The sequence below is a fragment of the Populus trichocarpa genome, chromosome 13 (genome assembly GCF_000002775.5).
Source record: "Populus trichocarpa isolate Nisqually-1 chromosome 13, P.trichocarpa_v4.1, whole genome shotgun sequence".
Classification (NCBI taxonomy): domain Eukaryota; kingdom Viridiplantae; phylum Streptophyta; class Magnoliopsida; order Malpighiales; family Salicaceae; genus Populus; species Populus trichocarpa.
Genome location: NC_037297.2, coordinates 2,588,409 through 2,603,928, shown reverse-complemented (window position 1 = coordinate 2,603,928; position 15,520 = coordinate 2,588,409). Strand labels below are relative to the sequence as shown.

The 15,520-nt window shown below is 36.2% G+C and overlaps 1 protein-coding gene across 1 annotated transcript; it reads right to left on the bottom strand.

Moving 5' to 3' along the window:
* Positions 1-11,682: 11,682 nt before the first annotated feature.
* LOC18104058 (putative calcium-transporting ATPase 13, plasma membrane-type) lies at positions 11,683-14,703 on the bottom strand. The gene has a single exon (XM_024583826.1). The coding sequence runs from the start codon at positions 14,701-14,703 to the stop codon at positions 11,683-11,685; it is 3,021 nt and encodes a 1,006-aa protein (XP_024439594.1).
* Positions 14,704-15,520: the final 817 nt, after the last annotated feature.

The following is a 15,520-nucleotide window of genomic DNA, read 5'->3' as shown; positions in this document are numbered from 1 at the left end:
CAAAACGACTGCCCGTACAGTGCCCGTAAAGTGATGTGACCGGTTCGCCGTTTAAATTTCCGACGGACTCACCGAGGGATTTGAAATGGCAGATCCGTACGGTGACATGTCTATGTTTCCGTCAGAATCACCGACGTAATAACCGACGGAGTGTCCGTCGGTAAAACCGTCGGAAAAAGTTAATATATGACAGCTCTGCCGACCCTCTCATCCCCTATTTCTCCTTCTTCTTCCTCATCCCAACTCTCCCCATCTGCAAACAACCAGCCCCCCCTCCCCCCCAAAAAAAAAATCTTCTTCATATCAGCACAACAAGTTATATTTCTTGAAGTTTTGTGGTCACAGCATCCGCGCGTGTTCTGATTTACCGACGGATTTTATCAATTTTTGTAAGTAATTATATCTTTTTAAATTTTAACATTTAATTAAATGTCAATTTTATTATTTTTTTAGTATATGTATTTTGTTAGTAGATGTACATGTTTTATTGTTATTTCTCAAACAAACTTGTAGTATATGAATGTATAATTTTGTACCTGTTATGGTTTGTTTTAGATTTTGTAAGATTGTATTTGTTTGTAAATTGTTATTTCTTTATGGAATTACCGAATTACATGTGCTATTTTGAAATAATTAATAGCTTGCTTAATGGGCCCGTTTAAAGTTTTATCAATGGTATTGCGGAGTGGTAATTTCTGTAAATTTATATATTTTAATTCATATGGACGTTGATAAATGATAATGAATATTTAATATTTATGAGAAGTTGTGATTGGTTTGTTGGATAATCTCGAGTTAAAGTAATATTTTTACAAGTTTATTTACCTAACTTAGTTAATTAATACATGATGTCATCATAATTTTATAGAGGTTCGATATAAGTCATGGATGATCGTTCATGGATGTATCGAGATTCACCCCAAGGATTGCGGAGGATGGATTATTGTAATGGGGTTCAGGGTTTTATTAATTTCATAACATCTATTCCCAGAAATTTTACTGGAGGCGGTATTAGGTGTCCATGCAGGAAGTGTGAAAATAAAAAGTATCTGCATCCAGATGTTGTAATGATGCATCTTCTACACAAAGGGTTTATGGAGAATTACCAGTGTTGGTATGCACATGGAGAAGTATTTGTTAGCGAGAGTGAGAGGAGAATGGAAGAAACGATGGTTAGGTCTACTTCTAGTGCTAGCAACGTGCATGAAACGGCAAATGACAACACTAATCCTTACAGAAATATGGTTATGGATGCAATGAGAATGAATCAAGGTAATGGCAGTCAATGTCCAATCGTAGAATAAGAACATAATGTAGATGCAGCTAGGTTTTTTGATTTGTTGAAAGATTCTGACGAACCATTATGGGATGGCTGCACGAACCACAGTAAATTATCGGCCGTAGCACAGGTGTTCACCATCAAGTCAGATCACGGGTTGAGTGAGGCCGGGTATGACAAGATTATTGAATGGGCAAGAAGCATTTTACCTGAAGGGAACAGGCTGAAAGACAACTTCTATGCTGCGAAGTCCATGATGAAACCCCTCGGTTTAGGATACCAGAAAATTGACATGTGCCCTAACTTCTGCATGTTATACTACCTTGAAAATGCTGAGATGACTGAGTGCATAACATGCGGGCATTCCCGTTACAAACCTAGAACTGGCAGGGGAAAGACTCTAGTGGCATATAAAAAACTTAGATACTTCCCGATCACACCTAGACTGCAGAGGTTATTCATGTCACCAAGGACTGCTGAGAACATGACATGGCACCAAGCACATCATGCGATTGATGGAGTAATGGTTCATCCTTCTGACGGCGAAGCATGGAAACGCTTTAACAGTGTTCATCCTCACTTTTCAGCTGAATCAAGAAATGTGCGTCTTGGGTTGTGTACAGACGGATTCAACCCATTTGGGTCATTTGCTGCTCCTTATTCTTGTTGGCCGGTCATACTCACAGTTTATAACTTGCCACCGGGAATGTGTATGAGGCCGGAGTTCATGTTTTTATCTACTGTCATACCCGGTCCAAGAAGCCCGGGGCGGAATATAGATGTTTGTCTTCGACCGTTGATTGATGAGTTGGCGCAGTTGTGGTCCTCCGGAGCTCTGACTTATGATATATCGAGGAAACAAAATTTCCTTATGAGGGCGGCATTGATGTGGACTATCAATGATTTTTCAGCTTATGGAATGCTTTCTAGTTGGAGCACGCATGGGAAACTCGCATGTCCATACTGCATGGAAAACAACAAGGCATTCACGCTAGCAAATGAAGGTAAAGCTTCTTTTTTTTACTATCACCATCGCTTCTTGCCACTTCATCACAAGTACAGAAAGAACAGAAAAGATTTCTTTGTTGGCAGAGTTGAAAAAGATGTTGCATCCCCGCGTTTTTCTGGTGAAGAATTGCATGATGTTGTCTCAGAGTACGGTGACATTGTGTTTGGCCTTCAATCAGGTAAGCAAAAGTTTCCTGGTTTTGGTTTGACCCATAATTGGGTAAAGCGAAGTATCTTTTTTGAGCTTCCTTATTGGAAGACCAATCTGCTTCGCCATAACCTTGACGTCATGCACATCGAAAAGAACATGTTTGAGAATATTTTCAACACCGTCATGGATGTGAAGGGGAAGACAAAGGACAACATCAAGGCTAGATTGGATATAGCTTTATACTGTAACCGTAAAAATATGGAGTTGGTTTATGATGAGTCACGGGTCACAAAACCAAGAGCAAGCTTCGTGTTAGAGAAAAACACACAACTGCTAGTCTACAAATGGCTTAAGAGTCTGCGTTTTCTGGATGGACATGCATCGAACATATCAAGGCTGGTTAATATAGAGGACTGCAGATTGTATGGAATGAAGAGTCATGACTGCCACGTGTTTATGCAAACACTCATCCCATTAGCTTTTCGTGATTTGTTGCCAAAGGGAATATGGGATGCACTCACGGAGATAAGTCATTTCTTCAGAGATATATGCTCCAGCAAGTTGAATGTTGATCACATTGAGAGGCTTCAAACGAATATCGTCGAGACACTATGCAAACTTGAGATGATATTCCCTCCATCATTTTTTGACTCAATGGAGCATCTCCCTATACATCTACCGTTCGAGGCAAAAGCTGGAGGACCAGTCCAATATAGATGGATGTACCCATTCGAACGGTTAGATATTACAGTTGCAATGTAATTCATATATAAAAGTATTTTCTATGTTTTTCTTAATTGAAAATACTTAATTAATTCAATACAGGTACTTGTTTAATCTCAAGAAAAAGGTTAAGAACAAGGCGCATGTTGAGGCTTCGATATGTGAGGCCTATATTGTTGAGGAGATCTCAACATTTATCTCGTACTATTTCGAACCTCATCTGAGAACAAGAATCAATCGCGTTTCACGGCATGATGATGGCGGTGAAGTGCCTTCCAGTGGGAACTTGTCAATATTCTCCAATACTGGACGACCCACACCTAAAAATGTCGTAAGAGGAAGATATTTATCGGAAATAGAGTTCAAACAAGCACACAACTATGTTCTATTTAACTGTGATGAGCTGAGACCTTTTATTCAGTAAGTTTATACTAATTAAACTTTGTTAGTAATATACTGTTAATTATATATTGTAATATCATACACTCATTATCACTTGCAGGCATTATCGTCAATATTTGCTCTCCAATAACTCACAGCTGACTAAATCCCAGATCTTTCAATTACAAGATGAGCAGTTTGCCACGTGGTTCAGAACACATGTAAGCACTATCACAAACTCATTCTAACTTGCAAAATTACTGTACGTATGCATGTCATTACGAGATTCTCGTTCATTTACTGTTTATTGATGTACATTACATGCAAGGTTTATCAAATGGGAAGGAGTGCACCTAAGTCATTGTCTTTACTAAGCCTGGGGCCTGAAAGAAAATGTAAGTGCTACAACGGGTATTTTGTCAATGTATATGTTTTCCATACTGAAGAATACGGGCAAGGAAGAAAGACATACAACAGCGGTGTTTGTGTTAAGGGATCCACTAGTAGTGAGTTAGAAGTTGACTACTATGGTAGATTAGAAGAGGTCGTTGAACTGCAATATCATAACGAGCAGAATATAGTGTTTTTATTCAAATGCTATTGGTATGACACGACCGACAGAGGAATCAGAGTTGATCCGCACTATGGTCTGGTCGAAATCAACTCAAAAGCTAGACTCCGCAACATAAACGATGTCTTTGTTTTCGCAAAGCAATGTCAACAAGTTTATTACACATACACCCCTTCATTTAGAAAGGATCGATCAAGAGTGGATTGGTTGTCCGTTTTAAAAACGAAACCCCGGGGTCGTGTCAAGGTTGTTCAGGATGAGAACGAAGACACAAGTGTGCGAGATGAAGTCTTTCAAGTTAGTGAGGTGGTTGAACCATATCGAGTTGCTCCTTCGATTGAATTGGAAGAAAATTCAAATTTTCGTGTTTTCGATGATAGTCTTGTTGATGTTGACGCAGATGAGTTAAATTTTGTTTTGAGCTCTAGCGGACAACCAAATATCGATGAAGAAGATGATATTCATATTGAAGATTGCGATGAAGGTGATGACAATTCAATTGATGACGAAGAAGAAGAAAATTATGACTAACTACCAAAATGAAGCCCTATGTAAAACCCCTTTTTTCATGTAATTTAGATTATGAATGATATATATATTTTGAAACACAAAATATTTATTACTTGAAATAATTAGTTGAAATGCCACAATTATGATGGATGATATATTTTGTGACATGAAATAATTACTTGAAATGCCACCCAATCACCGACGGACTTAGTCCGTCGGCATTTCACAGAGAGTTCAAAAATAATAACTTGAAATGTCACCCGATCACCGACGGACGTAAGTCCGTCGGCATTTCACAGAGAGTTCGAAAATAATTACTTGAAATGCCACCCAATCACCGACGGCGACACCGATGGACTTAGTCCGTCGGCATTTCACAGAGAGTTCGAAAATAATTACTTGAAATGCCACCCGATCACCGACGGCCACACCGACGGACGTAAGTCCGTCGGCATTTCACAGAGAGTTCGAGAATAATTACTTGAAATGCCACTCAATCACCGACGGCCACACCGACGAATTTAAATACGTCGGTAAGTTGTCGGCGGTTCAATTTTACCGACAACATTACCGACGGACCGCGCGAATTTCAAAGGGTTGCGCATTAAATGCACCTCTGACCGCGTAATATTGCCGATGGAATTACCGACGGACCACGAAAAATATGGAGGGCCATTAAAAATTTTGGTGCGAAATTCAAAATTTACCGATGGATTTTTAACACATCACCGACGGAATAAATTAAAATAATAATTAATTCTATATCCGTCGGTGAATCCGTCAGTAAAACTGCCATATAAGTTCAAGTGACCGCCCGTTCAGTTCATTTTTTCTTCTCCTTCGTTTCTCACCTTAAGCTTTTGATTTTTTTCCTCTCCATTCTTCAAAGCTTTCACCTCCAATCTCTAGCAAGTTTTCTTCATCATCTTCATCAGTTTAAAAGGTTAGTGTTTCCTCTATTTCATTTTACTTTAATAGTTTTTTTTTGCTATTTTTTTGGTTTTTTTTTTTGTTTTGGTGTATTTTTTGTAATGTAGATAAAGTCTATAGTTTTTTTTGCATAATTCATTGCTAAAGTATATAGTTTTTTTTTTAATTTATTGAATATTTTTTATTGTTGTATTGGCATAATTATTATTAGTTAATTTGTTGAATTTTTATTGTTAATGTTGAATTTACCATAGAATTAGTAATTGAATATGTTGGAATAATTATTAATTTTACTTTATTATTGCATGATTTGTGTTTAATTTGTTCCATTTATTTTGATTGTTATTCTAGAGTTTTTTTTTTAATTTATTGTTTTGTTGTATTGGCATAATTATTGAATAATTACTTGAATTGTAATTGTTAATGTTGAATTTACCGTAGAATTAGTAATTGAATATGTTGGAATAATTATTAGTTTTACTCTATTATTGCATGCTTTGTGTTTAATTTTTTCCATTTATTTTGATTGTTATTCTAGAGTTTTTTTTTTTATTGTTTTGTTGTATTGGCATAATTATTGAATAATTACTTGAATTGTAATTCTTAATGTTGAATTTACCTTAGGATTAGTAATTGAATATGTTGGAATAATTAGTATAGATTGGGTAAATTGGTTGTGGCTATTGTTAATATGTGCAGGTTTGTGGATTTAGGTAGTATCCGGTATAGGGGAGGTGCTGTCGAATTTTTTTTTTACATTTGAATTTAATTATATAATTATTTGTATCAAATTGTGTAGATGCGTAGAACGAAAACCAGAGCTGGTCGCTCAGGTGCGGTCGCAGCTAGTTCGTCTAGCAGCGAGGATGATATTTCCTTAGGTGCCTCTCAAGAAGAGGCACCTACACCACCTGCGCCGTCAACCGATGTTGCCGCTTCCAGCGGTACTTCACAGCGCAGAGGCGGCGTGCCTTCACAGCGGAATCAATTTACCCGCAAGTACGAGGCACAGTGGAAGGACGACCTTTCAATGTAAGTTTGTTAAGGTTTTAGTTTTTTTTAAAAAAAATTACAACATAATTTATCAAGTAATCACTATTGAATTTATTTCATTTATTTTCAGGTTCACAAACATTGAAGCCGCCCGAGTAATATCATCGGCGTTTAAATCGTAGATGGAGATTTCATTGTTTCAATGGAGTTAGATATCCAAGCATCCTGAATGGATGCCTCAAATCAATGCATGGTTTAACAGGTTTGAGGTTGGTATTAATTTATAATTTTCAGCTTATTAATATAATTGTAAATAAATTATTATTTTTATTTAAACTTGTTTATTTATACAAAGCACAAATTCTGCTGGGACATTGAGCATAACGCTGTTGTGAGGAGGGTGTGGGAAAATCACGCGGCAACTAGGTAAGATCGAAAACAATACAGGATTTTTTTTAGACAAAAATTTATGTTTCAAAATGTAATTTTTGGTTGCGTGAAGCAGGTTGCATGATTTTTGGTATGAAGCACAGAAAAAGGCAAAAAAAACCACGAGGGATAGGGGTTTCCAAGGCTGGAACGATGTTGCGGTTTGGAGGGATTTCAAACCGATATACATCCCGGAAGATATATGGCCGCACTATCTTGAGCACGTGACGTCTGAGCGGTTCACACGACGCTCACAGTCCGGTGCTGGCAACCGGAATCGGCCAATTCATGGCTGGGTGACAACTCACACTGGCGGCTCCGTTCTGTTTGCTGCACATGCGAAACGGATGGTAAGATTAATTTAAATGAAATATATCGTTAAATTCAGTTGTTGTTAATATATTTTTTTTCATTATAGGCTGCGTCTCTTGGACGTGAGCCGAGCCCGATGGAGCTGTTTGTGGAGACGCACGTGCGGAGTCAAGACCGCCAGAAGGGGGCGCAACAGTTCGTTGATAACCGTGCTCAGTATTTCGTGGTATGTTTGTTCAACCATTTTATTTTGTAAGTTATTATGTTTATTGTATTGAATATGATAATTACTTTTTTTTTTATTTTCAGGAGACCTATAATAATCGGTTGAGGGAGAGATACGGGGACGATACTTTTACCCATCCGGAATTCGATCCGGATTTGTGGATGGAGGTTGGCTCGTCAGGTGGACCCGATAAAAATCGGGTTTACGGGCTCTCCAACACTACGGCCGACAACTTGCGGTCGACCCGTAGTGTTTCAATCGTTGGGAGCTCCCAATCAATATCGAGCTCCCAATCTAAGGAGTTTGTGGCTTTGCAGCAACTCACCGAGAAATACGATAACCTACAAGCGGAGTACGCACAACTCAAAGCGTCTCATGCACAACAAAGAGCGAAACAAAGAGCGGAGTCTGAGCAATTCAAAGCGTCTCAAGCACAACAAAAAGCGGAGTATGAAGCGGCTCAGGAACAACAAAAAGCGGCTTAGGAACAGCTTTACGAAATGATTATGAAATTGTCAAATAGCGGAACATGTGCGCCTAATCCTTTTTGGCCGTATAACCACCAGCCTCCGCCAAGATCTCCTCCTCCTCCTCAAGCTCCATCATCTTTATATTAATTTGTAATCAACATTATTTACCTTTAAAACTTCATTTATTATTTTTCTTGAAACATATTCAGTTTGTAATGAATATTATTTAACTTTGTTTTTTTTTTATGTTTAATAAAAAATTTATTTGCATAATTGGTTTGTATAACAATTAATTTCTATAGTTTTATATTATATATCCTAAATAATTTTTAAAAAACAAATTAAGAAAAAAATTATTACCAAGGATTTTACCGACGGATGAATTCTGTCGGTATTTTAAACGTTCACCGACAGACTTACCGACGGAATTAATCTGTCGCCATCTAACAGTAGCTTCCACAAGTACCGACGAATTTACAGACGGACATATTCCGTCGGTATTTCATACATTCACCGACCGATGTAACGACGGATATTTTCCGTCTGTAATTTCAATGTCACCGACGGAATGAAAATCCGTCGGTATATTTCAAGCGGGAATCTTTTTTTTTTGGCGCGCACGTTCCGTCTGTAAAACCGTCGGTAAATGGTTTTTTTGTTTTTCCGACTGATATACCGACGGAATGGGGAATCACCGACGAAGGTAAAGCCGACGGAATTATTCCGTCGGTGATGACGTCGGTAAAAAAATCACCGACGAACTTCTAATCACACACCGACGGAATTTGTCTATCGGTAAAACTGTGAAATCTTGTAGTGTTTATCTTACAATAGTAAATTTTGCTAAATGAGACTTTTTTTACCTCAATCTTTAGATATTGAAGAAATAATATTTTGAGTTGATTTACTTGAAGGTGAGATTTAGTGGCATAGACATTCAAAATTTTTACATTAGTTGATTTACTTGAAGGTGAGAAATAATAGAAATCTTGTAGTGTTTATCTTACAATAGTAAATTTTGCTAAATGAGACTTTTTTTACCTCAATCTTTAGATATTGAAGAAATAATATTTTGAGTTGATTTACTTGAAGGTGAGAAATTAATACTCTTAATTGACAGTTAGATATCATTAATAAATATTAAGCTAAATGAGAAATTAATACTTATAATTGCCATTACAGTATTATTGATGAATATTATATCTAAAGGTTTAATAGGAAGACATGTTTCAAAAATCAAGGATGTTAAGAGGTATTACTCTTCATTTCATTAATATTTAAGATAATAGCTAATTATGAATATATTTTAAAAGCAATTTTAAAAGAGAATTTGTTTTTTAGGGTTTTGAAATGTTGGCCTTTCAATGATATTTTTAATGTGGGTCAAACCTCGATATGAATTTTACAAATAAATCATTAAAACCCCATAATAGATACATGTGATATAACAAATATTTTTACTTTTTTTTTAATGCAAATATAAAAAATAAAAATGCTAAAATGATATCAACAATTAACAAGACATTTATGAATTTTAAAATAGATGTAAGGATATATATATATATAACCATTATGAACATGAGAGAATATCAATCCTGAATAAAATTTAAACCCTAGAGTGAAAGGATTTCAAACTTCCACGTACTCTTTAGTGCATTATAAAAAAGAACTATTTTATAATCCACTATTTCAAACTTCCACGTGCTCATAGTCCACTATTTTCACATTTTATGGCAAACAAGGACATAAAATATGAACTTCAGAATAATCAAAGAAGGTTGGTTTAAACTGATAATAGTGTTTAGTTTGAATTTATGTGGGTATATAGCTGAAAATTAGAATATTTTATGTTTGTATATATATAGCTTAGAGTTGATCAACTTCGGTTGGGAATAATTGAAATCGTGGGGTCTGTAAGCTGTCAATTATGGCCGGAAAGTAGCAAAGAAATAATTAAATTATAAGTATAGCGAAACAACATGTGATTAGTGGAATACTTAAGCTCAATCTTTGGAACTTCATTGATCAATTAGGGTTTAATTGATCAATTCGGGACTTGTGACTGGTCTGAAATTTTAAAAAATATAAAAATGATTGACACGATTTAATATAATCAAAAACTTGAATCTACTTGTATTCTAGTTAATTTATAATAAAATCTGGTCAAATTCTAAATAAAAAAATCTTTTTATTTTTTTTAAAAAATTATTTAGAACAATATTATTTAACTAGTTATAAGCTAAAGAATGAAATTGATAATAAATAATTAATTATATAAGAAGATTTAATTAATAAAAATATAATTAATAAAATGATGGTGAAAATAAAAATAAATAATAAATTATACCAATTTTTTTGAATTTAAAAGTTAAATTAAAAAAAAGTAAATGTAAAAAATAAAATAAAAATAAGACAACAAATGAGTTTATTCGTGTCTCCGTGATATTTTATGTATTTTTGTATAAAAATTGTTGAAAAATTAGGTTATAGAGACAAAATTATCTTCCTCGATTTCCTGACACCTCAAACAATTCCTAAGAAATCCTACGCTTCCCTAACCTACCTTTCCGCGATAGTGGTGTATTAATTGGCTGATGTGAGTTTATTCGATCAGGATGCTATTTTATTAAAGATCAGCCACTGATAGATTTGATGGTTGGTTGATGAGATTCTCTCCCCCTTTTGCTATGTTTTTAACGGACAAGATCTTATAATACATTAACCAAGTGTGAATGTCATACATCTAATAGATGTTACAACAAAATGTCTTCTGACAGACATACCGCGTTTTCGTACCGTCAGAGTTCGTTTGGCTATGTGGCTGCGGCTGTATTTTATTTAAAATGTAATTATAATCATTTGGTTAAGGAAAAATAATGTATATTGTTCATTGGGTTCCATCTTTTTTCTACGTTGGAAACGCAGTATTTGAAAAGCAAGAATTCCTTACTTTTTTAGCACTGTTCACGTTAATTGCATTGTTCAATGAACAATGCAATTAACATGAACATTGCAAAGTGATGCACTGTTCATGTGAACAGTGCAAGAGAATTGCACTGTTCACTTAAAAATAGTGAGCAGTGCAATTCTCTTGCACTGTTCACTTGCATTGCGTGGACAAGTTTTTTTTTTGTTAATTTTTTTAACAATTTTTTTTAAAAAAATACTAGTTTAGAGTGAATTTTATACATGATAATATTTTATCTAATTTTATTACACGCTAAAAAATTATGAAAACTGTAGTTTTTGTCGGATGAATTTTGTACGTAATGGAATTGTAGATAGTTTAATAGAACAATAAATTTTTTTATATATAAAGTATGATTTATTTCATGATGTTACCACAATAGTTAAATCCACAATATTTAAATTAAAACCATCAATATTAATATATATTTTTTTAAATTATTTTATAACCTCAATTTCAAAAACATTTTTAACCAAATATATTAAATTACTTTTTCTTCAATCTCAATTTCAACCACAGTTTTAACCAAACACCTATTTTTTCAAACCAACTACAACTAAAAGTACTTTTTATAAAACAATTTTTTTCAAATCATGACCACAACAGCTATTACAATACCAAACACACTCCACGTAACAGCAAAAACAGCTTCAAGGGACCAGTAGTAGAATATATATATATATATATATATATATATATATATATATAAAGAAAACCCTAAGTGGAACTTTTCAAGATCCAAGAAAGCTGATTTTAGGAAGAATCATACGCCTTACAAGCTGATCAAACAACCAAGATGAAGCAGCCATGGTTAAGGACACACACCACTGCTTCCGATCCAGTTTCTCATTGCTGTTAGTCACCTTGCTCGATAACTCCACTATCACTCCTTGAGCAACTGTGACAACAAGCACAGCCGCTAAGAAACGCTTGTTCTTGCGAATCCACATAAACATGCTCTTCTTCTCCACAGGCAGCCTCGCAGTAAATATATTGAAAACTTGGCAGATGACTGAGGTATTGAAAACAAGTGTGTTATTAATCGCCAAACCCAGAATTGACTTACCCACATTGAATTGTAGAGCTGATAGAGTAACTGCCTGATAAAAGACCTGGATGAGGATGTTGTTGAAGATGCTTTCGTTGATAGGTCGCTTGGACCAACATACAGGAGGCTTTCTCATGAGATCTTTGGTGGGCTGTTCATGACTGATCACTGCTAGTAGGCCCAGAGTATCAATGATAACCTTTTCCCAGAGTATCTGGAATGCTGACAATGATAATACACCAGAAGAACAAGCTGAGATAAGGTTGATGACAAGGGCTGCAACGTTCATTGTAAGCTGAAATTGAATGAACTTCTGAATATTGTTGTAGACGCACCTTCCCCAGCTCAACATAGTCACCACGGAAATGAAGTTATCATCCAATATGACAATTTTTGAGCCCTCTTTCGCCACCTCAGTCCCTCGTATTCCCATGGAGAGCTCAATATCTGCTTCCTTCAAAGCTAGGGCATCGTCGGTACCACCACCAGTTACTGCTACCACATGCCCTTCCTCCTTTAAACATCGTATCATTTCAAGCTTGTCAGCTGGGGATGAACTTCCCATCACAAGGATTTTCCCAATCCTTTCCATTCTCTGCTCCCGCGAGTAGTTACTGAATTGGACTCCTTCGACTATAGCATCGCTTTCCACATCCTCTTGATCACAACTGAAAACTCCACATTCAATGGCTGTAGCTCTTGCTGTACGAACATCGTCACCGGTGACCAATATAACTTTCACTCCTGCATTCTTACATGATTCTACCGCCGTTCTAATCTCTATTCTGCATCCGTCCTTCAGCCCCACGAGCCCCAGCAAAGTGAATCCAGCTGCTTCAAGCTCGTCAGAGGCCTGTCCACTGTCTTCAACTTCTTTACAGGCAAACGCCATACAGCAGAGGCTTTTGACTGCCATTCTCCGAATTATCTCCTTCAACTGCTTTCTTGCATCCTCATTCACGTCTCTAATCTCCCCATTTCTAACATAATAGTTTGAACACATGGCTAGTATCACCTCGGCATCTCCCTTCCTGTGACGAACTACCTTCTCATTGTTTCTCCTCACCAATAGTACCCCGCTTCCGTTCTTCTCAGGATCGAAGTTCTCTTCATGTTTTATTTCAACTTTTTTCTTTTCCTCGCCAATATTTATGCCCAAAGGCGACATAGCCCAGGAAAGTATTGCTTTTTCAGTTGGACTACCAGAAATTTCAAGAATTGAAGTACACCCTTCTTGTAGTAACTCAAGGACCTTCGATTCTATTTCACCATTTGAAGGTTTAGCTTTGATTATATCTTCTCCAATGAAGAATTCCACAACCTCCATCTGATTCAAAGTAAGAATGTCTTTCTTATCTATGATGATTGTTGTCGCTGAACCCATTTTTTCACAAGAAGAGAGTTCACGAACCATGACTCTCTCTTTCATCATTCTCTTCATGAAGTATAGATAAGTCAGAGTTACAGCCAAAGAGAGACCTTCAGGAGTTGCCACCACCACAATAGTCACAGCTGCAGCAATACTGCGCACAACTGGATCCAGCACATTATTAATCTTTGTCTTGCTCCCATTGTATTCATAATAACCACTATCATCTCTAGTTTTCCGTGTGAAGTACCTCATCAGCAGCACTACAAGCACAAATAAAGCAACTGTCCATCCAACCTTCCTCATGTAAGAAACGATCTTATCGAGGTGAGATCGTAATGGAGTCTGTTCATCCAGATCATGGCTTCTAGAACTCATCATCTCACCCCATGCCGTATTCATTCCAACAGACGTAACAAGCATGAAGCCATTGCCATCAGTCACCTTTGAGCCAGAAAGCAAGAAAGGGTTTTCCCTTCCTTTCACCTCAACATGGTCCATTTCACTACTCATGCTTGATTCATCCACCTTCAAAGAAGAATCATTCAAGAGCAACCCATCAGCTGGTATTTGGTCTCCTTTATTCAAATACACCACGTCGCCCACCACCACTTCAAAAATAGAAATTTCACGACGTCGCCTCCTGTCTCTCACTACTTGTACCTTTATATCATTTCTCACACGAAATAGTTTCTCAAACTTATTGGATTTCATGAATTTGCTAATAGCAGAGACAGCAACAAGATGAACAGTTGAGAGAATAATACTGCCACCATCGTACCACCCATCTCTCAGCCCATGCAGCTTGATAGCGAATCCCAAGGACATAATAGCACAGAACAAAAGAATGATAATGGTCGGGTCCTTGCATTCTTCAAGAACATAGCTTGGAAATCTTTTAGAAGGAGACTTCTTATAGCTATTTTCACCGAAAACATGCCTTCTATGAGCAACATCAACTTCCCCTACACCATCCTTAACATCAGTTTCAAGAATTATAGCAACTTGCGAAACTCCTCCCAATTGATTCAGGATTTTAAGGCTCTTTTCTTTTACCATATTGATGAGTGTTCTCTGATAGACATTAATCAAAGAAACGGGTTTATTCTCACATGGGGACGTATCATCATGAACGTCAATAGCAACATAGGATGTGGAGCCTGGGATCTCGGTCTGGCTGTCAAGATCTTTCTTGGAGAAAGAAACAAGAAGCCTTGTGAAATAGATGACCTTGTAAGCCATCTTCCACCTTCTCTGAATGCGTTTCGGCTCTGGTAACAGATTTTCTTGATCAAGAATGATTTTGTCTCCAGTTTTTCGAGAGTTCATAGCCATGATATCGATGGCTACTTAGGAAAGTTTGAATAAAGAAAAATTAACAACAGATTGAAATGGAGAAGTGTTTGTATACAGTCTTCAGGGTTTTTGTTCCTGAAGGAAGCGTCGTAAATGTTTAGAAAGATGAAACCCAATGGTGTGTGGCAAGCTACAATCTGATATAAACAGCTGGAGCCGAGTCAAATCAGGTAGGCAACAAAGACCTTTCCAGTTTCCATCCCTCATTTCTCAGCAGTTTCCACGAGGAAAGGACGCTTGAGAAATAATATTAAACCTCTTCCTTACGATATTTTCATGCTTGCACCCTATCATCATCTTTGTGATACTCTAATTTTCTAATCCCGTCACTTCTTCTCACGTTTACCATAAAAAACTTTCAGTTAAAAAATACTTTTTTTAACTTCTACCAAAAATGATGAAAAGATTTTGAATTAGTGTGTGAATAATATATAAACCCTGGATTTTACACGTAAACTTCTACCAAAAATGATGAAAAGATTTTGAAGAAATGTCCTTTAAAAATTCTATTAATCCTAGATTTTAAATTTATAATTATATTTATATTTGCTAGGAGGTTGAATTGTTGTTTATTGAAATTGATTATAGTTGAAAAACTATGATGAGACAATGAAAATTCCCCTATACATTGATTTTATTTTTTTAATTTTTTGCTTTTAAGTGCAGTTAAAATGTAGAAGACTAAAAATTCTTGTATTGCAGCTATTTTCGCCAATTATCAATCTCAACTTTTAAACAATAAAAATGGCAGACGCTTTGTTTACTCCGCGTAGCGCAATGAAACTTGTAAGTTGCT

What these genes read in the sequence shown, in the direction of transcription:
- LOC18104058 (XM_024583826.1), bottom strand. Translation starts at nt 14,703, where the DNA reads ATGGCTATGAACTCTCGAAAAACTGGAGACAAAATCATTCTTGATCAA.